This window comes from Rhipicephalus microplus, chromosome 10 (assembly GCF_043290135.1).
Source record: "Rhipicephalus microplus isolate Deutch F79 chromosome 10, USDA_Rmic, whole genome shotgun sequence".
NCBI lineage: Eukaryota > Metazoa > Arthropoda > Arachnida > Ixodida > Ixodidae > Rhipicephalus > Rhipicephalus microplus.
Genome location: NC_134709.1, coordinates 10554889 through 10582630, shown reverse-complemented (window position 1 = coordinate 10582630; position 27742 = coordinate 10554889). Strand labels below are relative to the sequence as shown.

Here is a 27742-nt window from a genome sequence, read left to right as displayed (position 1 = left end):
CAGGGGCGAACTCTTAATGTGAACCAGAACCTGGGTCCAAATCGTCACTCTCCTAAAGGCTGAATTAAAGGTAAGAGATATGAGACTTGTGTCGTTTTCTAATTCTGGGATGGCTACACTTAGGCATGAAATAGATAGCGTTGTATTGCGCGTGATACTAATCAAAGGCACTCTAGATAGATACGTCATCGCACCGTACACAATACATAGCTGCCCAGTTCGATACTTTTGCTGAATTCAAACAGAAATAAAAGCTTGAATTTAGCACCTTAGGCGGACGTAACTGTAACTTTCTTCCGGGAAAAATCTTTTTTTTCCCAGCAGCTGGAGATGAGGAGCTCTATTTAGGTTAGTTAAATGTCATATGATACGCAAATGAGTATGAAGCCTAAGAAAGAGTATAAAAGTGGACATATATTTTAAACTATGTGGGAAAGTAACTGTAAGAAGGACAAAGTTTATTCATGATGAAACCTGTAAAAGATGGCTGCTTATACAATATTGACAGACTGCTCTGTCTTGAACCTACCAAATAGGCCACACATGTTTTGATTTGAGTTTCGTTGTCATTGAAAATAACTGCTACAGTTCTGAGCTGTATTTTGTTCACTTTTCCAATTAATAAAGCACTATACATTTAGGAAACGAAGCCTGTGATTATTTAAATTTGTTAAATTGAAGTGCTGGCAATTGCACTTTGTCCCGTACTTATCCTCTAAACGAGTCGCACACTTACGTTCTTTGCTAATTACACGCACACACGTGTAATGAGTGAACACGCCCAGAATTCAGTAAGGAAGTCATTCACGTACTTTCCTGCTGACACTTGGGTCATATTATGCGTTGGTCAAAATTATACAAAAATAAACAAAATAAGTAATAAATCTATTTGCAGATTCAAACGAAGATGCCGAGTCTGCGCGTGGCCGCGTCAGTGGTGTTATTGTTGCTCACTTTGGCTCCACCCGAAGCGGCTGCCCAGCAGAGGAATCTCACATTCAAGATTCACAACTTCACCACGAAGGTATGTCCTGATCTTCAACAAAGGCAAGTTCAGGGATAACTGAATCAGCCGTCGTGCGAGACTTTGGAGAAGCGAGTAAATGACTAAACCTTCGTATTTTTTTTGTATATCTTGTGTCTGTTCCTTTCTATGTTATTTTCCCGTCTATTTCTCTATTTACATCTTTCTCTCTGTTTACCTTATCGTTTTTTCTCTCCATGTTCTCGTTCTGCGCACAAATTGGTACACGCGTTCTGGCAGCGAAGGAGCATACGAAGAGGACAAAGAGGGCGCGTGCCGGTTTGTGATGCTGCCAGTTTCCTGATTTTGTGACATGACATCAAAAAAACTTGATAGCTCAGCTGTAAAACAGACCAGCAGTTGTGGCGAGCGTATAGTAGCGAAGATCACCTCACAAATCACTCTTCACCCAGAAAACTCAGAAAGTATGTACGAACCAAAGCGCTTCTGTATTTGGTCGCAGATACACACACACACACACATACACACATCTTCATCATCGCCAGCCTAACTACGCCCACTGCAGGGCAAAGGCCTCTCATATGATCTGTCAATCTACCCGGTTTTGTGCTTTCCGTTGCCACGTCGATTGATTGATTGATATGTGGGGTTTACGATCCCAAAACCACCGTATGATTATCAGAGACGCCGTAGTAAAGGGCTCCAGGAATTTCGACCACCTGGGGTTCTTTAACGTGAACCCAAATCTGAGCACATGGGCCTACAGCGTTTTCGCCTCCATCGAAAATGCAGCCGACGCAGCCGGAGTTTGGTCCCGCGATCTGCGGGTCGGCAGCCGAGTACCTTAGCCTCTAGACCACCGCGGCGGGGCCGTAGCCACGTTATGTATACCTGCGAAATTTTAAATCTCATTGGCCCACCTAACTAGGTATCCCTTCCGCGCGTTTGCCATCTCAGGGAATCTCGTCAGTTACACTTAATGACCAGCGGTTAGCCCTGCCTACGTCCCCGGCCAATGTCCATTTCTTCTTGATTTCTTCTTTCTTTCTTGATTTCGACACACACACACACACACACACACACACACACACACACACACACACACACACACACACACACACACACACACACACACACACACACACACACACACACACACACACACACACACACACACACACACACACACACACACACACACACACACACACACACACACACACACACACAAACACACACACACAAACACACACACGCACACACACACACACACAGAGAGAGAGAGAGAGAGAGAGAGAGAGCAGTAGTATGAAGACATGAGCATTAGTAGTAGACGCTGCTCCGTGTGCTCCCTACCGGGCTGTAGAAATTAGGCGCCTTCTAACCACTACCACCACCATTAGTGCGGCGGAGGGAAAGCTTGCGAAGCGGCTGCAACAAGGCAGCGCCAGTGTGAGAGCACACGAAGCTGAAGAGAGACGTCAGCTCCGGCAAGCAGACCTTGAAGGGTCTGCTTTACGAATCACCATTGTGGTCCGTAAAGTCAATGGATATGCAGACGTTGTAGCTTGAAGTTGACGACGCAGGAAGCACAACGATGAACGTGTATGGTGGCTACATAAAAATTATAAGAGATGATCTTGAAATTTTCGCACCTTCCTTTTATCTGAAAAACTAAAGGGAGACATTTCCTTCATTTAAAACGAACTTGAAAACGTGCTTTCAGTTTCGACGTCAGGAGCTGGTAAATGAGGTGACCCGAAGTTTTCTAGGGTACGACGTTCGTGACCTTGAAACCGTCTATAGACAATTCATTCGAAACAGATTGCACGAGCTCTTTAAAGGGAAGCTGTGCATTTATGAAGGTATTTTATAGCGCTTGCTGAAGCACACGCCTATGGCACACTGGGTGCGGCGTCGGACTTCAGAAAAAGAGGCACAACATTTAAAGTGAGATGTCGAAAAGTTATAGAGATGTTGATTTATATCTGTCTAGTGCAGACATGTGCCGTGCAGGCGTTATTTGCGGTTGAGTGCGCGAGTGTTAAAAAAACCCACGCGTCACGTCGCACATGAAATACATGTATTTGTTTTGTCACAGGTGGATCATTTTTCGTACCGCAACAACGACACCTTCCAGATGAGGTACATCGTGGCCGACCAATACTGGGACAGAAAGAGAGGGCTGATCCTCTTCTACCCTGGAAATGAAATGAGGATTGAACCCTTCGTGTACAGCACGGTATGTTTTGTTGAGACTGAAGAAACAAAAAAAAAACAAATAAGAGAAAATAGAGGCTATTCTGCGTCAAAAAATAGGGAGAGAATTTGTTTTACAAAAGCTCTCAGAGTGGAATGTTGATGAAAAGAAGAAAAAAAAATCCACAGCATATCCACGGAGTGAATGATGATGAGCGGTAAAAATGAGAAAGAGATGAGAAAAAACGACTAAGACGAAGGGAAGCAGGTACACACACCTTGATTTTTTTTTCGCTCACATACAAGAATATTATTCAGCGACGCTCGCGTTCACGAGTCAACGCGTGCTATAGAGTTAAAAAGTGCAGCTCACCTGGCGTCAATAGTGGGAAGAGAAACCTTTATTTGTGATGCAGTGGTAACCTCTCTTTTAGTAATAATAAAATAAACATTGTTTTGCATATTCTTGGAAAAAATTATCCAGCATTAGTCATTTTCGTGCCTTTAACGCAATAATTGCCTCGAAAATTGTGAATGCTGATGCGAAGGCGATCAAGGCCACCATGGCTTGCTCAGGAGTTTAACAAGCAGAAACTTGCAGTTTGACATACATAAGCACATAGTATTTTGAAAAAAGAAAAAGAACTGATAAATAGTGCTTAAGTATTGCAGGGACAACTTACTGACATACAACATGTAGAATCTAAGCAACAGTCCTATTCAAGAGCTGTCGTCGGACAGCCCGTCTCGCTTGCCCCGCCGCGGTGGTCTAGTGGCTAAGGTACTCGGCTGCTGACCCGCAGGTCGAGGGTTCGAATCCCAGCTGCGGCGGCTGCATTTCCGATGGAGGCGGAAATGTTGTAGGCCCGTGTGCTCAGATTTGGGTGCACGTTAAAGAACCCCAGGTGGTCAAAATTTCCGGAGCCCTCCACTACGGCGTCTCTCATAATCATATGGTGGTTTTGGGACGTTAAAGCTCACATATCTATCAAAGCCTGTCTCGCTTAGTCAATAAATCTACAGCTACGCCACTATGGACATAAGGGATGCCATGTCGGTAGAAGGACGCATCCCAACATGAAACATAACGACTGTTCGTTAACGTGGTAGCAACAGCGGGGCGAGCATGCCGCCGCTGTGCTCGAACGGTTAGAAAAACAAAGGGTTAAACAGAGCTTGGCCGCTTGGGTTTTACAGCCATCAGTGTTGACGTAAGCCTCCGGTGAACTGTCCCTTATCGGAAGCGTGTTTCAGCAAGTGGCCGTGTCACGTCGGGCTTAACGGGGACGAGACGGAGGCTGCGCAGGTTTGTGCGGAGTGGTCGCCACAGAAGGATAGGGCGCTCGACAGACGCATTATACTTGTATAGGTTGGTGACTGCTGTGAACATCTGACAGACCGATATAGCAGTTCACCGCCGCGGTATAAGGATAGCGCTGCGGCGGTGGCGCCTGCGAGACGAAGGAGATTTGTTCACTGCTGGAATAATTGTTATAAGGAGTTCCGAGTAGCGTGACACATCGCGTCACCGAGAAGCGTTATCGTAAGTACGTGATCAAGTATAGCGACAAAATGTTAACGACTACGCTACTAAATTACCGAAAATCAACACGTTACCGATAACGACATTACTCGTAATGTGTCACTGTCACAAGTGAACGAAATCATGAGCAAACTCAGTCAAAGAATCTCGAAGGATCAGAACAACCGAAGCCCACCAAGCTTCACGAAATCAAACCAGGCCAAACCAAGGCTAACCTATAGCTTAATCAAACCTGAACACTGCACCTAAACAAGCCTAACCAAACAAAACTTAACTGAACTAGACCTAAAACCTAACGCAGCATAACGCAATCTAATGTACCTAGCCCCCATCGTTTCTGCCAAATAAAAATGGTACATGCATTTGTCATAAGCTCTGCGCAAGTTAGGGAGGACAACGCGTTGCCCAAAATCCATTTCGTGCAGTGAGAAGCACACCTTGTGGATTCGTATCGTTACGATACGGTGTCAGTGAATAAGATGAAAACCCTGAACGTAGGAATCTATGTTCTCTCATTTCATATCGTCGTTTGTGACGACAAAATCGCTTATGTGAGAAGGATGGCAGCTTTCACGATAGCCTAAAGGTGTATACGAGCTGGCATTGCATACTTTGGTTGCGTGGACGTATCGTTTGTCGTTTTTTAAAAATAAATTTATATCAGGAAAAGTTGGAGCCAACGCGTGGCGCCATCTACTCCTCTTCTCTTGCACAACAGTCATCATCGCATATTATATAAGAAACACAAGGTTATACAAAGGTATATAGCACAAATCTTACGCACGGAGTCCAAGTTTCTCAATAGAAAAATCTGTTCACACAACACAGATTTCGAAAAAAAAAACTATCACGTGACTGAAATGTACACGCAAAACATTAAAGTTTACTAAAATGTTGTAAAAAGTGATAATGCCTCTCCGAAGCAGTCTTTTAAATACTGCACTGTAACTGCAACAAATAGGCTTTCACAAAGATTTTCCCGCCAAAATATACCTAACCACTAGAATATTGTAATGAAACAAACCTGCTAACAAAAAGACCATCTACTTGAAAGGAGTCCTGATGGGATTCGAAGCAGAAGCGTTGCGCATGGGTGGCGTCACGGGTTGAACGATGCAAACGTGGGTGCTGCGGTGAGCGCTTCGGAGATACGTGTGAAGCGATGGCTGGCGTACGTCTTGCAGCTGACTCGTATAGACGTGTTTCAACGCGTGCGTAAGCTGCGCGTAAGGTTTCTTGCGCGTGAACCGACGAGTCGGCGGTGTAGCGTGCTGCGGTCGCGGCAGGTGTTGCGGGCGAACGGACGAGGCAGCAGCTGCGGGCACCGCGGCGAACGCGCGGCAGGCAATCGAGACAGTAACGCTAGTGCGCACTGCGAGAGGAGCGTGACTTCAACGCGCAGCAGCGATGTGACCTACCTGGCACCGCGCCAACAGCTGCGGTGCACGGCGCGTTTGTACGGAGGGACACCGTTACACACGCTAGTCAAAGAGCTGCTTTGCATCTAATTACGAGAATACATATTCTTTTCTGGTTTAGTACTTTGTGATATTCCTTTTTCCCCTCAAAGTGAAATATTGTACGCGCAGCCGTGGCTTGTAGGTTTCCTTTTGACCATGGGCCCAAGATTTCCTTATTATTTTTGATAATAGGAAGAGTCAACCTTCAAAAAACCTGACAGATGAGTTTTAATAAATCATGGTTAAACAGTTACGCACATTGTGATGCTAAAGACGGGGTTTATATGTTACAGAATCACTTCGGGTAGGAAGCAATGTGGAATACAAGGTACGGGCAGTTTCAGTAGGAGATTACACTGACAATTTTTTGGAAGTGTAGCTTATTAACATGGTATTTCATTTTTATCCTGCCGGTTTCAGGGTATTATGTGGGACTGGGCTAGGTACTTTTCTGGACTACTCGTGTTTGCCGAACATCGATATTACGGCGAGTCTCTGCCCTACGGAGAAGAATCCTTCAAGGCAAGTGAAATGGCTCTACTTGACACAATAATGGCGTCGTCAAGAGACACTTAACGTCAATAATAAATTTTCATATGTCATTTGAACCCTCGAAACAACGCAAAAGGCTTATATCTCCGACTCTGTGTCACCCGGATTAAGTCACATTCAGAAGATCGACATTCTATCAAGCAGATATAATGCATTACAGCAATCATAGCTGTACAAATTATGCCATTGAATAGAATTTCTTTCATACCACGACAAACTTCATCGCTGCAGACCAGTTATTGAAGAACACCATAGCTTAATACTGCATAACTACATTAACCTTCATTGTCCAACCTGCATCCACTAACGTCATATCTAGCATTGTGTGTCTAGGAGCCATTTTTTTGTGTGCATGTTTCTTTGCTTTATTAATTTCTGCTCATTGAATAAATTCATTTCGCTTGTAGCCATTACATTCAATACAGCCGTATTTGCTGGGGACAGTAATAAATTAAAGTAATAATAATAAAAAAACGACTGAATTCAATTTCAACGTTGCCTCCATTCCGTTTTAGAAAGCAGCTATTGGGCGCCCGCACCAGGACTGAGTAGCGTCGCCTTTGCTCTCTAAAGTGGGCACAACTGATGGGACGAACCAGGACATAATAGAGCGAACTTGGTGTGTGTGTCAAAATCAAAAGCCGCTGACATCGAACCTCGCTCTCCTCCTCCGTCACAAGCACTGGCCTCTCGGTCGGAGCTCGTGCGCGTGCAGGGCTGGGACGTGCACTGCGGCTGACTTCCCTTGTCGTATAAGCTGTCCGCAGTGCACGAAATGGTCCATGTAGCACTCGAGCGCTTAAAGTTTCTGCGGCACTATGTAACGAAGGTTACATCGATGAAGATCGCCACTACTTCAAAAAAAAAAAAAAGGCAGATCCCATGTACAGTGGGAATCGATGATATGCGAAGCACGAATGAGGAAGGTCGAATTGTCACATTAAAATCAGCACAACGTTAGGAGGAGGACGTAAATTTTGCCGTACATAACTTCCATGTCATGATTATCATGTTTGCGCCTGGAATTTGTGCTCAGTCGTCCATTCACGTCACGCAATATCAAATGTGGTATATGTGACGCTAGGGAAATGGCCTTGAGCGCGCTATGAGCGAGGCATGTATACGTGATACGACACGCCATGATTATCATGTTTGAACGTGTCATTTATCTTCGCCGTCTATTCACGGAACGTAATAACAAATTTGGTATATGTTAAGCTAACGAAACAATTGCGAGCTCATCATGAGCGTGGCAGTAGTCATGTTTTTACATGACACGCATGTCTTGATTTCCACGTGAGGACTTGTCACTCATGTTCGCCATACTGTCATGTCATACCATACCAGTTCTGCGATATGTCATGTGAACGAAACCACTGCAGGAGCAAAAAAACCCTGACATGTAAATCATGACATTCATGACATTTATGACTTTATCTTTATGTTATGACTAGTCACTTATGCTCGTTGTACTTATGCCATACCAATTTTGGCACAGATCTCATTATCCAAACGGCCAGGGGAGCTAGAAGTCGTAGGCGAATAGATAAGAGATATAGAGATAGATAGATGATATATTGATTCATATCGAGGCAGGCAGGCAGGCAGGCAGGCAGGCAGGCAGGCAGGCAGGCAGGTAGGTAGGTAGGTAGGTAGGTAGGTAGGTAGGTAGGTAGGTAGGTAGGTAGGTAGGTAGGTAGGTAGGTAGGTAGGTAGGTATGTATGTAGGTAGGTAGGTAGGTAGGTAGGTAGGTAGGTAGGTAGGTAGGTAGGTAGGTAGGTAGGTAGGTAGGTAGGTAGGTAGGTAGGTAGGTAGGTAGGTAGGTAGGTAGGTAGGTAGGTAGGTAGGTAGGTAGGTAGGTAGGTAGGTAGGTAGGTAGGTAGGTAGGTAGGTAGGTAGGTAGGTAGGTAGGTAGGTAGGTAGGTAGGTAGGTAGGTAGGTAGGTAGGTAGGTAGTTTGGTAGTTTGGTAGTTTGGTAGGTAGGTAGGTAGTTTGGTAGTTTGGTAGTTTGGTAGGTAGGTAGGTAGGTAGTTTGGTAGTTTGGTAGGTAGGTAGGTAGGTAGGTAGGTAGGTAAACTTCACTGTTTTTCCCATTACGCTTGTTTTCGATGTGTTGAGCTTTGCGATCGCCCGCTCAGAAAAAAACAGAGGGTCTGATGAAGCGTAATTGCCCGATTCCCAAACTTTGGGCTGAATTGAATACTATCGCAGAATAATGATCGCGTGGTCAACAGAGCAACGAACGATTTTGTTCCTTTCTGCGCAGCATTGCACCATTTGAGATATTGTGATTTTTACATATTGCTTATGTAAGGTTTAATTATCGAAACTTTTGTAGCATAACTTTATTCCATACATCTTCATTGAGGCAGCAGCAACAACAAAGAATAATAGTAACGCCATAGGCTCTGTCGCTATTTTTTTTTAAAGACGTTGAATTAGAATATACAGAACAAAAATGAGCGTGAAACGACAATGATATAATAGATAGATAGATAGATAGATAGATACATAGATAGATAGATAGATAGATAGATAGATAGATAGATAGATAGATAGATAGATAGATAGATAGATAGATAGATAGATAGATAGATAGATAGATAGATAGATAGATTCACACTCACCGAAGTTCGCTAAGAAATGGTCCGCAATTGAAGCAGGTGGCACTGCGCCAACACGAAGCGGTGCTCAGTGTTCGCATTAGGCCGCATTGTGATCGTCGGGGGGTTTCTTTTTCCGTATAGGTTTTAAAAGGCCCTTGAACAATTCCTTGAAATCACATAAGCTATTGAACCTAAGGTAGAGTAAATTGTTTGCAACTTATGTGAAGCACTTTATCAAGGTAGCTGCAGTCGACCGACGGCTACCGATGTCATTCTTCCACTTCAACACCTTCACCGAGGGGTCAGGGCTAAGCTTCGACCACGAAGCATTTTCGTGGCGGTTCACCCATGATGTCCTTTCTGCTTTAAATGTGTACCTTATTTCTTTAGCAAAACATGAATTGTGAAGATTGTTCCCAGTCTGATAATAAATTCCATCCTTGTCGATCCTCTTCGGACCATGGTCGGGGGACGTGGGAGCCGCCGAATAATCTCAAAATTGGAAGAATGGGAAATTAACTGTTGAGTAGACTGCACAAAGGGGAAGCAGGTGAAAAGTAGGAGAGTGAGGGAATAGTTCGAGGCTATAGAAACGACACTCATTTGTGAAACCCATAGAACGCGCTCGGTGGATTCTGTGCTGAACGGTTGTGTCATTTGCGATCTCCTCACGTCACGTAGCACTCGCCGATCGGTGCACCATCCTCGCACTCTTTCGACCATGTCCCATATATTTCCAACTCTTCTCTCTTCTTTTTGTCGCTACAGTGTGGAGAGTCCTGTATTTGTCTCTCTATTGTTCTTCGTATCCTCTTCACCCACCCCTATAAAGCAGCGCACCGTGTCGCTAGTTAGGCAGACAGAAATTAGGTGGCTTTTTTTTTTCTTTTCTTCAAGAACCACTGCTACTAGGAGAACCCACAAGGACGCACTGTGCAGTGTCGTTGGGGGAAGTGAAAAAAGAGAATGAGAGGCCGCCTACCCGCAAATGAAGTATCCACAACACTTAGAGCCAGGCCGGGGTACTTCTCACCGCTTTAGAAAAACCGGTGCCAGGCGGCACAGGGAATCAAACCCAGTGCCCCCCCGCATTGAATGCGCTCGCTCAAACCACTCTAACACTGCTATGGTGAGTGGTTTGAAGGAAAGGGGTCGTCATTTGAACTCACTTTGCATTGCACTGTTGCATATTATCCCTCTGCTGGAGACAATGAGAAGTTCGACAGGTCGTTCGACGTGCCTTTTCCCGCAGGCCACAACAAAAGTAAAATTTATATTTGCTCAAAATAAACATGTCTGAAAACGGATTTACACCACTATATACTTCGCCAGAGATTTCATAGTATTTATGCAAAAACAAAGAAATGACTTCAGAATAAATAACACCTCACTTCAATTCAAGTGGGAGTAATTAAGTTAAAAATGGGTTATGTACTACATTATTTTTGTTGCTACAAAATAATGAATTCCTTAAGGCATAAAGTATCAATTTGACAACTAATCGACAGTTCTTCATAGATGGCGTCTGAGAGGGCAAAAAGGAGAGAAAGAGTAAAAAAAAAAGAACTGGCCACTAGATTAATTATATGTTTTGGTTCATCTTTTAGGATTTGGAACACATGTCGTACCTCTCCAGTGAGCAAGCCATGGCTGACTACGCCGCGCTTTTGACATGGCTAAAGGACAACCTTGAGGGAGCCAAGAACTGTAAAGTGGTCGCTATTGGCGGCTCTTACGGAGGCGTGTTAGCAGCGCTGATGCGGGTGAAGTACCCGTACATCGTCGAGGCGTAAGTGCCTGTTTTGTATCATTGTTCACTTCGTAGATCGCGGCACGTGTTTGGCCGAGGTATATTGCTGGAGGCAGGCGTGTAGTCAGGCGACGAGCTTGAGAGTTAAAATTCGCGTCGAAATCCCCGCACCTGACGCCAGAAATGTCTAACTGTATTTTTCGTATCTTGGCGACATTGGCCCAACAAAACTTCCTGAAGCTTGGAACGTTACGTTTATGGCCCCTTCAGAGGACAACGCACTCCGTTTTCAAAGATGAGAGACTATGAAGTGCTTAGGAGATGCCATCAAAGTCTATGACGTCACGGCGTTTAGTGCGGAAATGAAAATGTGACGTAGCCGCCCTCCTTTTCAATTAACGCGTTTTGTCGCTTACAAAGCGGTTTTACGCGGTAGGCGAGGTGAATTTGTAATGATGAATTACTTATTAGCTAACATGAAACGAAATTGTTTTTCCCCTCTTTCATGTCTCTTTCGGTCTCGTACTTTGTGGGTATGGGTCAATTGACGATATTCTGCGCGTTCCCGTGCCTTCGTTTGCTATTTAGCGTTGCCTTCTTCAAGAGGGACCCATAACGACAACGTAACCCCGTTCTGCTAGGATAGAAAATAAAATAATAATTATCAAGCTCACTAGAACGTTTACGAAGGTCTTGAACAAGTTGGTCACCAAGGTAAAAGGAGTAGTCCTTGTCAGTACAAACGTTCAAATAATAGATCTTATGACTGGTTATGAGGGCAACTTTTCGAAGGACAAACACCCGACCGAAATCATATAATTTAGCGTTATCTTTGAGCACACGAAAACATATTACAGGTAATAGGTGTAATACATTACAATTTTATCGACAAGGGTGAATGTTCAATTTCATTGCATAAAGGTGTCGGTAAAGATTCAGAATGCTAAAGGAAGACAAGTGGCTTCCCTCCATGTGGGATACCGTAATGTAAGCTAATGTGGTTATTAAGAAATATTCATCTATAAATGTAGCAGATGTCGCGCTCAATCACTCCACAAAACGTTTAGTATTTGATAATATACAAATCTGGGTAAGCGCTCATAGCACTTTACAACAGATTGGGCTGTGTTAACTGCAGCGAGATGTCTAATAAGTCGTTCTGCTGGCGCATTCTGACGAAGACGAATATGACGAAAGTGAATAGAGAGTGGCACTTTGGTGAGAATCTTCACTGCCCTCTCTCAGTGCCCTGGCGAGTAGTGCCCCCTTCAGAATGTTTCCCGGACTAGGATCATGCGACCGGTACTACAGAGGAGTCACAGAAGCTTTCGAGAAGTCGTCCTTGGGCTGCTCCAAGGACGTGTCTCGTACCTGGACCGTGCTCGACAAGCTGGGATCAACACGTAAGGCCTTCGCTACAGAATGCCCACACTTCGTGTCGCCTGCCGCACGAAAATGAGTTGGGCAGTCAATGGATGTATCGTTACTTATTGTCACTCTTACGTCCAGAAAGATAATAGCTTGTCTTGAGTAAGTGTGAGAATGAAATGGACGGATGAGCGGTGTTGAAATCGTGAATGAATGTGTGACGGCCAACTTGCCACTAGAGCTTACAGAAAGCCAGTTGATACTCAACACCACCTTCATTTCAATAGCAACCATGACAAGCACTCTAAAAGCAGCATATTCTAAAGGCCGGCCCTTCGTTTCGAAAGAATATATAAGCCCCAAACAAAGTGATATTAATTGCAATTGTGCGCAGCTTACGATTGCTTTATGAAAACATAAATGCCCTAGCAGAGTTATTTACGACGCCATCATAAGGACAAACAACCAAGGCCGCAAAGCACCAAAAATAAACAGCCAGCCACTTTTTTTCCTCCTAAACACTAACCTTTTTCTAACTTTTTCCGCATCTGCGCAGTTCGTAAATGTCGTATGAAAAAGCACCGTAACATAATTCTACAAAGCAAACTACTGAGATATATATTTTCAGAACCACCACACGTGACGTACAGAAGAGCCCGAAATCTGCGTTACCTACTGACGTCTTCAAAAAAGCGCACGGGATAAACCTACTGACTGTCATCCTTGCAACAAACTTCCTTGCAGTCGGCCACCACATTACCACTTCACTTATCGCAAACGGCACCACATCTAACTTCAGCCTAAAGATAAATGTTTGCTATAACTGTGACACGCGTAACGTATTTCATCTCCTGGAACGCTCAATCTGAAAAATGCAATATGTAGGTGTTACCGAAGCACCCTTCCGATACCGATTCAACAAGCGCAAGGCAACCTACCCTATCTTCCAATACCAAAGCATGATAACGTAGCGAGCCAATCATTTGACAGCATCACAGTGACAATTCTGGAGTCGTGTTTCTCGAATCCAGAAATTTGATTTTTTTTTATCTGCAATTTCCATACGATCACAGGCGATTTGAATGAAAGTGCACAGAAAGTGACTGCTGTTGGTATTATTGCCTGTGACGCGTGTAATCCTTGTTTACGCGTCGTGATTTCTGAATTAATTGTTCATAAGTAGGATGTGATATGGGGCCCCAATTTTTTTTCATTTCCGACTGTTTGTGCTCACGTGATGCCGTAGCACCACTGTCACTTCTGTTATGCTGACGAAGGCCGGTCTCACGGTGGGAACTTTAGGAAACCATTCTGTTTATCGACGTTCGTCTTCTTTGTATTCAAATTATATACCAACGTCCAAGTAGTACCAAGAAGTGTTTCCACGAAGTACGTATACAAATGCAACTTTTAGGTCATTGTTAGGCTACAGAACCTCATATTTTTGTCTTGTTAACAATGCTACAAGATATATTCTAAATAAATAAATTTATATTTATACTATATTATTAAATTGACAAATTACCATCTGCCCCTGCAGACGCTGCGTGATGTCAGTGCACTATAAAGAGCTCCAGATGGTCGAAATTTCCTGAATATATACTTCACTGCGGCGTCCCTAGTAATCATAGTGGGGTTTCGGGATGTAAAGCACCAGATATTAAGTCGAAAATTCCCGAATCTATTAGTAATACGAACGTTTTCTTGCCACATTTATCATCGCGATTGGCCACACCTTGTGAATAAACGAACGAATATTGTCCTATTAAGACACCTTCATTCGACGGCACGCATATATACCCTCAAAAGAGAACATGTGCTCTCTGGCACTGGACCAATATGATTCCTAAATATGGTTCACGAACTTCGTCTTTTCAACACTTACTTTCAATCAACTGAGGCACGATTTGATCGGTCTCATGATTCGATTAGTTTTGATCGATCAGTGACGATTCAATCGGTTGCATGGCACTGCAGCGGAGGGATGCAAGACGCTGGAGGAAACGTTTCGCACGTGCCAGCTCCTGGAGCCCAGCAATTACCCGGATTTTCGCAATTGGATCCGACACACGTACTCGGTACTGGCCACGATAAACTACCCGTTCGCCGTAATGTACCGCGGACTCCTGCCGGCACGTCCTGTCAAGGTAAATTATATGCATCACGTGCACGGTCGTCTCTCATGTCTTTAACAAAACTTAAGATTCGGCGTGATGGCGCATAGTTAATGGGAAGTTCGAGCGCAAAGAACACACGTTCACAAAACTAGAGGACTGGAAGGGCACCCGTTCTGTCCTCTTATTTCGTGAATGTGTTTTTTTGAGGCTCAAAATTTCCGTCCCTTATGGATTCCCTGTAAAGGGGTCGAAGGTAAAAGCCATCCTTTTAGTTCCAGTCGATGTACTGATTCTTTTCGTGTGAAAGTTTTCTGCACTTGACGTGGTTTTACGTGAGCCTTAGTGGCAAATTTTCAGACGGCTCGACTCACTGTAAAGTTGCTGTAAAATTCGTAATAGGTTATGCCGAGTACAGTCGCAATGGAACCGGATTGGCACAAGTTGAGTGCAGTATACAATACAGGCACAAGTGACCAAAGGCGGGAGCAGCAAGATTGTGACACGCGGCGCTGTTTCTCCCGAGCCCGCAAATGTCGAGAATGCCAAGCGCATTACACTTTCCAAAGCAGGGGTGGCTGGTGGCGAGCAATCGAACAGTTTTGTCGGGAGAACCGTGTTAAGGATACGGTTAAAAAAATCGTGTACATAGCCGCAACTTCCAATATGAAATGACCAAGCGTTTCTTTAAGATGTCTGCTTTCGGATGGGCAAACAAGTTAGACTGCTTTCCTCTGGTCCGCCCAACTTTGGCAAATGGAATGTGCTTGGCGGTTTGGCTATCGGCGCGCTCATCAACAACCGCACCACGTGTCGCAATTTAGCGGCTCCAGCCAGCGGTCACTTGTAGTGATCTTTTTCAATTGCGACTGTACTCTTAGCTTGTCACGTTGCATCTCTAAAGTAAATCAACTGATCTCGATCGCTCGAGTCGAGATGCTTGTGATTGATTGATATGTGGGGTTTAACGTCCCAAAACCACTATATGATTATGAGAGACACCGTAGTGAAGGGCTCCGGAAATCGAGATGCTTGTGTTCTGGGTGAATAGCAAGGACTACATCTCCAAAGAACAAGTTCTTGAAAGCTGATTTTAAAGGAATCGTTTGAATAGGTCTTGATTGTATGTGGAGTTTAACGTCCCAAAACCACCATATGAATATGAGAGACGCTTTAGTGAAGGGCTCCGAAAATTTTGACCACCTGGGACTTTAACGTGCACCCAAATCTGAGCACACGGACCTACAGCATTTTCGCCTCCATCGAAAATGCACCCGCCGCAGCTGGGATTCCATCCCGCGACCTGCGGGTCAGCAGCCGAGTACCTTAGCCACTAGACCACCGCGGCGGGGCGTCCGAATGGGTTTACGCGAGAATATATTGTTTCATTTCATTTAGCTTCCGCAAGGATGTAGCACCAGGCATTACAAAAGGGGGAGGGGGTAACAAGGAACGAGCTTATTTATTTATTTATTTTTTATTTACAATGCCTACAGCGCCCACGTGGGACATTAATAGGGGGAGATAACATTTAAATACATAAATAAAATAATATACAAAAAGCATTATACTTCCGAACAATAAAGACAAAAATTGTAGAATTGCGATAAGCCAATAACACTGCGGTGTACATGAAAGAAATAATCCTACCTAATAAAGCATCCAATGGTGACACGTAAATGGCAGAATATAAACAGCAAAATATGTTCAAATATTATAAACACAGGCAGCGATTTGCACGATGCCCCAGGTATATTTGAAGATTTTTTTTTATATTTTTGTTTAACGAACAAACAAAAGTGTAATCAGGCTAGGGAAAAAACGTGACCTTGAAGTGCAACGCTGATAATTTCCGTGGACACGGCTACATTTTCTTGAGGTAGTTTGTTCCACATCTGTTTTTATCACGGAAAAAAATGTAAAAGTTAATTATGGCAGCGAAGGCACGCACTTTAATTAAGTCGTCAGTATACGAGCAGATATATACGTAGGCTTCAATACGTAGTTCTCTTGTAGGCCCGTGTGTTCAGATTTTGGTGCACGTTAAAGAACCCCAGGTGGTCGACATTTCCGCAGCCCTCCACTACGTTGTCTCTCATAATCATATGGTGGTTTTGGGACGTTAAACCCCACATATCGATCAATCAATACGTTGTTCTCTTTGTGAATACCCGTTAAACCTTGATATTTTGTGAAACAGAAATAAAAGTAAGAACTTGCGTCTGTCTTCAAAATGGGGCCATTCTAACGTATTCCTGAAGCAGCAACTGAAAATGGAAGGAGGTGTTAAGCATATTAATATACTATTAAGGATACAATAGATTTACCACCATAGCGACGCGATGTAATTTAGGAGTAGGATAATGAGCCAAATATACAATGCAATAACAATGCTGACTGACAAAACTTTCAGTGTAATTACAAAAAATCACGTATCAAATTTCACGACTATCAAGGAGTTTGAGTTTAGTTTATTTACCACGTACAGTTGTACAGTAAACGGCTGGGACAGAGGAAAAAAGCTGCATAAAACAGCTTGACAAAGCCCCATATCCCCATGGCAACTGTGGCAACAAAAACGGCAAAATCAAATAAATACAGGACAGCTTAAACCAGCAATGCATATGCTTTGCATGAGAACAAAAAATTTAAACAAACTATACTAACCAAAAGCGCACATGCTATACATCGAAAGAAAGAAGTAATCAAACAGAAAATAATACTACACACAAATTAATAAAGCATATTTAAAATAAAAATATTAGAGAGCATACGAACATTTTCATAATTAATTCCTAACTTATTTAGTATATTCGGCAAGCAATAACTCAATGCCTGAAAGACATAATTTGTGCGTGGTCTCGGCACATGCCAATATTCAGTGTTGGTTTAGGTGCGTTGAAGGATTTAATTGCAAGTTAGATAAACTACGTATATAGCCGCGACCTTTTATGGTATCAGATCTAAAAGAGACTGCTAAAGAATATTCGTAGAGCAGGTTTTTTTTTATATCGAGCAATCGTATAAAAACAATCAGATTGTGAACAGATCAACCGATTTGCCAGTTATGCTCGTTTCGGAGGGTCAGGTAGTCGTGATGTAACGTGCACTATTACTAACGCTGTATTTGTATGTGTTTACGGCCGTGCACTGTGCAGAAGGCCTGTGCCATCATAAGAGGTGGGATGGATACTGACGAACGCACGCTACAAGCTGTCGCCGATGTCGTGAAGATGTTGTACAACAGCACGGGCAATAACTCATGCAACAACATTTACCCCACCGCAAACATGCACGCCTACAAGTTCCAGGTGAGCTTATCACAACTGCGACAGCTAATGAATTCACACAATATTGGTGGGTTGCTGTGTGCCGTATAACTACTTACTGTTCCGAAATTTCAGCGTTTTTCGGCAAATATGACTCCCGGCTTACTTGACCAAACTATACTCAGTGTGAACGATTGTTTTTTTTTTTGGAGACAATGTTTTTGAAAATTTTGCACTCTTTGATGATTTGTTGAGGCGAAAGTCTTCGACGCCTGTTCAATCGCGAAAAGTGACAAATGGTGGTGTCAGCTCAAAGTGATGCGAAAAAGAACAAAAAATCTTTTGATGACGTCAAAGGTCACCATTTCTGACGTCATTGTGTCGTCCCTATGACATCACGTCTCGTGGCGTCATATAATGATGCCATCGCATGACATCGTCGACAGGTGACCGATCGGGGACGCACTGCAAGACCACTTGAGGAGTAGAAAGTTTCCTACTCTATTGATACCGAAGGATTTAATAACTAATAACTAGCTTCCTACCAGCTTCCGAGCTTCTCTAACGAACGCCATGCGCAAGGGCTTCTTTGCTTGAGACATGGGGGCCACTCCGTGACGAAAACGTCAATAACGTCCACGGAAGAGACGACCTGACTCGTCAGCCATGGTGACGCTGGTACGTCGGAGGAAAAACGCGTTTGTTTCCTCATGCGAGAAGTAAATCAGGAGCTCTTAAGAGGGCAAGATATGTGCATGAAAGGCTGTTGAAAATGGTCTATAGTTGCAGACGAGGTAAGATAACTGTTCGCTGTCCACGAGCTACGCCAGAGCGCACTCGCTAAGCACCAATCACTTTCTCGAAACCAACAAACAATTGCGCGGAAGGAGTGGTTACCACTATTACCGAATGTTACCTCTGTCGGAGAACCAGGCTTACTTACGTTGCTGACGCCGTACGTCAAGGCGCCCGACAACTACTGGAATTTCCGAGCCAGCGCAGCTTCAGCCTGAAGCCATCAGTCCGCCATACTGCCCGAAGCTCGCGCGGGACTACGTATTGCGTCTAAAATCACCTGCCGTAGACGTCATACGACCCACCTGTGGGTCAGCACATGCGCCAACGTGATATCTAGAACTTGTTGCGCCCAGCAACTACTCTTTAAAGGGTGGTGGTGTTAGTGGTTGTAAGGAAGAGGAAAAGGGCACCTAATTTCTGTCTGCCTTCAGGCGACATGGTGCAGTGCCTTATAGGGGTGGGGGGAAGGAGGGATAAAAAGAATAGAAGGAAAATAGACGAAGAAGTAGACAGGCAAGCGACGGAAAAAAGAAGGAGATAGGAAAGTGGGGATCCGGTCGAAGCAGTCCGAGGGCGGGGCGCCACAATGCGAGAGCTGCACGGTGTCAGGAGACCGCGGAGGGCGAACCAGTCGGCGGGAGCTACGCTGGCGTCGGAGATCGCGAGGGCACAACCGTCAAGCTGGAAATCCTGCGAGCGAATCCCTTTAAAGGGTCCGCGCTGAGCTCAAAGGCGAGAGAGTATTTTTTTGTGTGGCCTTTGCTACCATTACTACAAAGACTAGCTCGTGGAATGACACCAGTATACGTTGAGTCGGCCAGGATTTGGCGCTTTCCGCCCACAGGCTGCTATCTCTGCTTGCGCAGTCGCAAACGCAGCGAATGAAGTGAAAACCGTTTTTCACGCACGATATAGATGCGAGACAAGTCAGAACGGTCATCCTACTGCACGAAAAAATGGAGTAGGAGACAAGTGGAAAGGAATATATCTCGTATATCGAGCAATCGAGAGCTTCTTTCATCGTGACGTCCCGCGAATGGGCTACTGTCGTCGCGAATTGAACAAAAAAAGACGGAACCAACCAAGAGAGATTACAGAGGTCGTTCTTGTTATTTGCAGAGACTGTCATCAGAAGCTGTCATCATCATTTACTCCGTGGATATGTTGTGAATTTATTACTATAACAACGTCACCTATCCTGTTTAATAGTTAACTATGCGAAAACATCCAACGCCATCTAGTGATATTAATTCTAAGAAAATATACACACTACACCATCTAGTGAGCAATTCTTAAAAGTACTAGAAGTGGTTACTACAACATACAATTACAGAGGAGGGAACGACCCACACCCTAAGAAGCTTCGCCCCTAAAAGGCACCTAATATCTTTCTGCCTATAGGCGAAACAGCGCAGTTCCTACGCCGAACATGTGGCGCTGCATCGTCAACGTGCATTCGGAAGCGCGTTCGCCGGGACAAACGCCCGTTTTCGGTGGGAGTTTCTCCAATCGTACTTTGGTTTCGGCTGTGACGTTTGTGACCGCCTGTGTTTCGAGAAGAACCACTGTAATCATTGGATTATTGATTGATTGATTGATATGTGGGGTTTAACGTCATAAAACCACCATATGATTATGAGAGACGCCGTAGTGAAGGGCTACGGAAATTTCGACCACCTGGGGTTTTTTAAGGTATACCCAAATCTGAGCACACGGGCCTACAACATTTTCGCCTCCATCCGAAATGCAGCCGTCGCAGCCGGAATTCGATCCCGCGACCTGCGGGTCAGCAGCCGAGTACCTTAGCCACCGCAGCGGGGCGTTATTAACGGATTAACGTACTGAGAAATTCATTCAACCGCTCATTACAATCCTCCATGACCGTCACCATGCGAGGCATAATGTGTGGTATGTGAAATAAGCACGGTGGTAAACCCAAGCCAAACGTGCGTATAACCGCATTAGGAAGGACGAACGTATAACCAGTTTCGAAATGCTTCAGTACCACGTTAGGCTGCACTCACTGCTAAATACTGGGGCCACGCGTTGTAGCTTTCGTTGCATGGTTAACGATTTGTACGGAGTGTCTTGGTGGTCATTATTTTCTCGTTATCCAAAAAAAATTATCGCGATCAATGTAGGAGATTAAACGTTGTCTTAGGTTGGCATCATGCACTGATACGCATACATCAGAACTTTTTTCGCAGGAGCAATGGTAATGCTCTGGATGGCACCACGATGCGCGGAATGTTGTGGCATATGTCCCAGTGGGCTTCGTCATGGTGCAGCGTTGCTTTAGCTTCGTAACATTTTTTATGGCCTGAAAACTCTAGCGCTAGAACCGATTTTCAGGGACTTCAGGACTAACGCACGCAGCGCGCCGCCGGCGGAGGAACGCCGGATGTCGACACTTGTGTGTCACGTGTTTCAGTAATGTTCGAGCGTGTGGATCGTTCGTTCGAGCAATGAACTAGTCGTTGGTATACGGCGCCGTCTCTGCGCGCCCTCCCACGTGTCCCGCCTTTCTTACGCTGCTCAATATTTCTCAATTACAAACCAGCTTGCCCCAGCATCCGTTTTGGCTAGTACAGAATCTGATCCACTTGAATAATATGTCTGCTCTCCTGTGACATGCATTCACTGTGACCAGCATTCACTTGTATTTGGTGTGTATGGTGTGCATAAGTGCTGATTGTATGCTTCAAGGTTGCTGATTTGTATTTTTACACATTATTTACCAATTTACGATCCTGAAAATGTTAAGTGCTCTTTGTAACTGTATACTGTAGTGCCCAGCTGCTATGGTCTCTTTGGAGACTGGCAGTATTGTGAATAAATAAATAATTCACGCAGAAGTGCACCGAGCTCATCCACCCGACGTGCACCGACGGCGTCAACGACATGTTCTATCCCCAAGAGTGGGATGCCGAGAAATTCGCCGAACGCTGCCGCGAAAGGTTTGGCGTCACGCCGGAATTCGACGGGATGCTCAAGAAGTACCCGATCCCGGACTTCCAGGCGGCGTCCCAGATTTTCTTCACGTACGTTGCATACCGTGTCAGTACACGTGCGCGGCGGTCAACAAAGTTAACTCGAAGGCTCTGCCACGTGGCTTCGACCAGTCTTGATTTCAGAGCTAATACAGACTCTAGAAAAAAAAAAAAAAGCTTCCCATGGGACCCATGCGTTGTAATCAGAGACCACAAGGGCACCACCAGAGCCGTAACTAGGGGGAGGGGGGGAGTAGTTGGGAGTTAATTGGTTATGCGATTGATTGATTGTTGTCTGTTTATTGGTATAACTATAATTTAAAGCGCACGAAAAAAAGAGACATAAAGAGAGGACAAGCGCTTTCTCGCAACAGACTTTATGTCTGTTTTTTTTCGTGCGCTTTAAATGATAGTTATACCATGCATATCCAACTAGCCCAACTTTCGATTCTGTTGCAATTCATGTCTGTTTATTGGCATGAAATAAATACAAACCGATTGCAAACACTACATGGCCCTCTTGCGAGAGGCCAGTATCGGGGCCATTTACAAACATGTAATTGACCAGTGTGTTCATCCGTGACATTTAAACACAGCTCTCAAATTTTTCATGATTTAACCTTCCGGGTGATGTTAAAGCAGATACACACCTTGACATCGATCACCAGTAGCCGAAGTTAGCCGTTTTACACGTAAACAACCCCCACAAAAAATTCCTGGGTTCTGCCATGGGCACCACCTCTGCCGCCATTGCTCTAGCTAGTTAGCGTTACAAGACCATGATGCGCACGCTAGATATGACGGTGGTAATCAGTTTCTGTCGCAATTATTGAAGGCGAGCTCACGTAGAGTAGAGCCGTTAGAACGTGTTTGCAGAAAGCACCGATGACACCGCATTGTGACTCGCAACTCAGGTGAAAGGCACGCAATCGGGCTGCGATAGAGTGCACTTTTATAAGAGCAGACTGATGGGATAGTTGGTAGCGCATAACTCGAAAAAGCAGCGCATAGAATCACATAAAAGACAATAGATAAAGACGGATGCAGAGTACTAACCACGATATTGAACTCAAGATTATGTGGTGGCTAACAAAAGCTAAAACATTTTCCTTCGTCGCAAGTTCGCGGCTTGTAGATTGCCTGAATGGACCTATACCTTCCCCCCCCCAAAAAGCTTCTAAAGGAACATTGAGCACTGTATGTAAGTTTCTGATTTGTTCAAATGTCCCTGCTTTTGTTTTATTTACAGACGGTTTCGCTAATGCCAGCTGTTCTGTGATAACATTGCACGTTCACCGGAAATACGCCCTTGAAAACTTTCTGTTTATTTTGTTTCAACGTAGCTTTATAAAGCTACATCGAATCTAAGCTACGCTTTATATAGCCTGCGCTGCCAGCCACGGCTGCTTGTGTGTCGACTTCTTATACAGATGGAAATTATCCGATGCACTCGGGCGCTGAACTGTAGGGCCAAGATCCAGTCTGCGACACGGAGCTAGTTTGCTATGTAAAGTCAAAACGTTCTGCTTCGCGAAAGATGAAGGCAGAAAGAGCGTCTGGATTTGTGCGATCAGGCAAGAAATAGGCTTACGCGGAACGCGCAGCACGGTCGCAGCAAAAGCTGGAAAGGGTGTCTTTTCAAGCTTCTTTTAGACAGTCTTTAGGTAAGTGGGAAGAACGATGGTGGAGAGGGGACACTACACTCTAAGCCGAAATTCGGCAAAGTTGGACTAACTGCAGTCGTTGAACCAATGGACGAACGGTTCGTCCAACAGGGACTAAATGTGTGACAATGCGTGTCTTGCGCAAACGCCCGGCAATGAAGGGACCAACGGGGAGGGCAACTGCGCCGCGATCGCCTCCTGTCGATGCTACACTGCAATGCTCGGCGTGGTCGGCGATCATGAAAACAAGTTAAATAGGCTATATGCCACTGTGAAAGTGAAGCACTATGAAACGAATAGATGTTATTAGAAGAAAGTAGTACAACACGCTGTCAGTGCACACAGCAAGTGCCCTCGCGTTTCCACCACGCCGGCACGGGCGAGCCGAAGCTAAGTGAAAGTCTCCGCAAACACGGGCAATGCCGAGAACTCGCTTTAATGTGCTGAATAAGTTCGAACTACAGTAAACACTGACAATGCTAATAAAGGTAAGCAGTTCATCAGCGGTCGTGTACCCACACAGTGACCACAAGTTCAAAGCGATATATAGGAAAAGTAGGCTTCGTACGTCATCGGTATCAAGCGGGCTGCCGGTGTGAGTGCATTGCCGGCACAAGCGAAGGAAACGTCGCGTACAAGTTCACGAAAATAGTAGCTCAGGCAAACTTATGTCTTTTTATCCATGCGACAATCATAAAAAATCCAACGTGTAGGCGATCGCGGATACGACTAATCGTGCGGCCAGCGGTACACAGGTTGTGCCTTACCAGCACGATGAAAGAACCGTGCCTGCGAACGGTCTCGTCGCTGTAAATATACAGATATCTACATCACTCCGTAAGACACAGCGAACATGGGGCACTTACCTATTGTTCATTTGTGACTATAAAATAACGACGACGAAAATTTCACGCGAGCCGCATGTTGCGATCGCCGGCGGTCGTTTAGCCGTACTCGTCGTAAGCCTAGCGACGCCGTCGGCAAGCCGACACGGTATGGCATCGGCGGGGCGCCTGCGGCTGCTTCGCCGGCTTTCCCGCTCAAGCGCCGCTGCTATGTTTGTGTTTGCGGACTCGTGCGCCAGCACTGCAAACGCTGGTTCGGCCGACATGATCGAATACCAGCTGATAATTCGTAGTCTCGGGCTGGAAGCATGTTGAATATTGGATGGATTCATATTAAAGGATCGGTGCGCATCGGTGCTACGAATTAGCCGATGTAAATTTTCGCGTTACGGTATCAATGTTTATTCTTTTTTTAAGCCGAGTAAAAGTCGCCCACTGGCACTAGATGGGAGGTCAAAATACTGTGCTATATATACCCGAGAGTCTGTTCTCTGTAGTACAGCGCGGGAAGTCAGGGTTTGCGGTGTTTTACTTTGAAATAATAGTGCGTATGTATGTGTGTTTGTGTGTGTTTGTGTGTGTGTTGCATGAATAACATGCTATGATCTTCAGTGCTGATTAAACTGGAATAAACATAAAATATACTGCCCAAACGCAGTGTCGCCATTTTTTTGCCATTGGTCCAGATGGTTCAACTGTTAGTCCCGCTGGAGCATTCTACTGGGGCCAACATTTAAACCAAGTGGAGTAAGTGCTTGGGGCAACAGTTGAGCCCTTGCAGTTACTCCCGCAGTTAGTCCAAAATTGGTTCAAAATCTGTGGCAGCGCATTTAGACCCCTAAAGGACCAATGACATACCCCACTTTAGTCTTTTTCGGCTTAGAGTGTACACGGAAAAGTCGCTATAGCCTCGGAACCGGCCGCGCAGTCACCCCAAGAAAAAGAGACCGAATGGGTTCCAGAACTCAGGGACCATTTTAGGGGCGAAGTTCCTTAGGGCGTCGGCTGTGCGTCCCCTGTAGCCTGTATGTAGCCACCTCTAGTTTAGTTCTTGCAGTGTTCACTAGATGGCGGTACCGTCCCCTGTATGTAGCCACCTCTAGTTTAGTTCTTGCAGTGTTCACTAGATGGCGGTACCGTCTCTTGTATGTAGCCACCTCTCGTTTAGTTCTTGTAGTGTTTACTAGATGGTGGTACTTGTAGCTGATGATGAAAAGATGCAAGATGTTATAAACTAGAAAGTGGTACTTGTAGTTGATGAAAGACGCGAGATCTTATAAAATAGGAATGATGTCACATATGGCGCGTGTCATTGGTTGAAGGCAATCATTCGATTTAGTGCGGCGACGTACGCTAGGGGGAGCGATGTAATAAAATCGAGTGGGCAAAATGTACAGAGGATTCATGGTTTACCAGGTTTACCTCCGGAGCTTCGCCCACTCATCATCATTCACTTCGTGGATATGGCGGAATTTTTTAATTTTAATATTAAAGACATAGGCTAAAAGTGGCTGCAGAGTTTGTTGTATTCGCGTAATTTTTACCCATCCAGATAAATCTCTGCCAAATGTTTTTTTCCAGTGACGGGGACAAGGATCCGTGGGCAGCGCTCGGCTTGGGCCATGCTCCCACGTTTCGGACCAGGTACCACGTCATCGAGGGCGCCGCTCACCACGTGGACTTGCAGTTCGCGCACCGCGACGACCCCTGGCCCTTCAGGAAAGCCAGGAGTTTCGCTAAGCGGGTCATCTCAAATTGGATACAGCGGCTTCACTAGTCAAGACCCCGGCAATATTCTATCTGTATTAGTTACGCAAACGTGTCAACGGTTACGTGTCATACGACCCGACTAAACAAAATTTTACTGCTCGTTCAGAGGCCAATAAACGAATTGTAGCCGTCACTGAGGATTTCTTGTTTCATTCATTGTAATATGCGACTACACTCCGAAGCAAGATGTGCCACGTGGTCGCAGCCAGGACTGGAATTTCGCGGACGCTGGGGACGTCTGTACTAGAGCACTGCACGGTCTCGGGCCTACCCAGAAAGCATTGGCCCGGGCTGGCTAAAGTCCTGGGCGAAGCTCGAAAGTGAACCCGTGGGTTTAGGGTCGGGTCCGGGTTTGAGGTGGTTATCTCGGGATGGGATGGGCTAATACTTTGCTCAGCTCCCTGAAGGACACCAAATCGAAAAAACAACAACACTGATTTGGTTTAGAAAAATAAAGCGTAGAATCGCGAGTTGGGCTAGTTAGTGGATGTTCGTCGCAGAATAATTGACAGCGCAATGGGTTAGATATGGGCAGCAGAAAACGATTCAGCGCTGAGCTCACAACTGAATTTATTTTTGAAAAAGAACGAATCAAAATCGATGATTCATCAAAATTGTGCACATGTGTTACAACACATAATCAATGTCTTGTCTAACAGATGTATTCTCCATCTAGACTAGTGATTGACGAATGACTTATGCACTTGCTGCTGGATCTAATAAAAACCTCTTCGGCCATTTCACGTGTGCGCTGCATCTACATGTGTATATTTCACAGTGGTTTTCATTTGGCGAGGAATTTTTTTTCCTCTAGAGTAGTATAACAACTCTATGTCACGTGCACAATCAACCATGGTTTAAAGCGTGGTGCCCATCACACAGAATGCAGCTGTATGCGAAAGCTTCACCGACACAAGCCATTTTGAACAAGGTACATTAGGGACAGGATATAACTATCGTGTTCCACTCTAATGGCGAATTCTATTGGGAGAGAAGGAGCAATGAAAAACATGCTTAAAAGTGCTCAGCGGCGTGTTTCAGTGGTCGACAGGTGCAGGAGCACTGTTATCCATTGGTAGTGCGTTTGCTGGGCCGAGAGCATCCAGGAGCAGTTTTCAGTGCTCTCGCCTGAAAAGCGGAGTACCTCGAGTCACGTGGTCCTTGAACGTCACAGCCTCCGAATTTTTTTTTCAACTGGCGAGCGCGGTGGCAAAGGTAGCAACCATGTGTAGTTTGACAGCGCTGTTTTGTACGGATGGTTACAATGACAGCTGGGCGTTTGCCGAACGAGTCGTTGCACGAGCATACTAGGTATCAGGATAATGAAGAATATGTGGCCGACCGATTTCGCGCGTATTTCGCTGCTGCCCCAGAGAGAATATGCCGGGGCTTGGAATGTTTCAGTCACATGGTCTCCCTACTCGTCCCCGTCTCACCTGCCCTCCGGGAGCGCGGCACATTCCAGTGGCAGGTTGAGTGGCCCTGCTCTCAGTGCTCTGCCCTGCCCCTCTACTCCTGTTTTCTCTATGGAATTCACAATAACTTAAGGGACCCCCAATCTTTGTCTCCAGCTACCATCAAAACATCTAAACAAACCATCGATAACGAGATTTGCGACAAAATTGGGCAGTCTCTCTGCGCGAGATGCGATTGTAAAGGTGGTCGATACCTTGCGTTCCTTAAAGTACGCGCGGATAACAAGCAGCGAAAGCAAATCGCAACCAAAGCGAGAATCAGGGGTACAGCCATGCCGGAAATCGTCACGTTGGCTTCCAGGCGAAAAGCGATTTTTTTCTAGTTTTCCAAAAAAAAAAAAAAAAAGCGCAAC

General features: G+C 45.1%; 1 protein-coding gene across 2 annotated transcripts; it reads left to right on the top strand.

Annotated features, from left to right (window-relative positions):
- Positions 1-26047, top strand: LOC119181887 (lysosomal Pro-X carboxypeptidase). 2 transcript variants are annotated; one of them, XM_037433127.2, is made up of 10 exons: positions 1-70; positions 896-1024; positions 3087-3227; positions 6608-6709; positions 10954-11135; positions 12342-12499; positions 14442-14611; positions 17737-17889; positions 21499-21686; positions 25726-26047. In XM_037433127.2, the coding sequence occupies exons 2-10, from the start codon at positions 908-910 to the stop codon at positions 25919-25921; spliced, it is 1407 nt and encodes a 468-aa protein (XP_037289024.2). In that variant the 5' UTR covers positions 1-70; positions 896-907; the 3' UTR covers positions 25922-26047. The 2 variants fall into 2 exon arrangements, with proteins under 2 accessions (XP_037289024.2, XP_075731118.1); XM_075875003.1 differs by lacking the exon at positions 6608-6709.
- Positions 26048-27742: the final 1695 nt, after the last annotated feature.

Bases quoted from the DNA above. Each gene is read 5' to 3' on its own strand.
- LOC119181887 (XM_037433127.2), top strand. From the start codon at position 908: ATGCCGAGTCTGCGCGTGGCCGCGTCAGTGGTGTTATTGTTGCTCACT. The intron at 6,710-10,953 runs GCAAGTGAAATG...TTCATCTTTTAG, and splicing joins ACGGAGAAGAATCCTTCAAG to GATTTGGAACACATGTCGTA. The intron at 11,136-12,341 runs GTAAGTGCCTGT...GCCCTCTCTCAG, and splicing joins TACCCGTACATCGTCGAGGC to TGCCCTGGCGAGTAGTGCCC.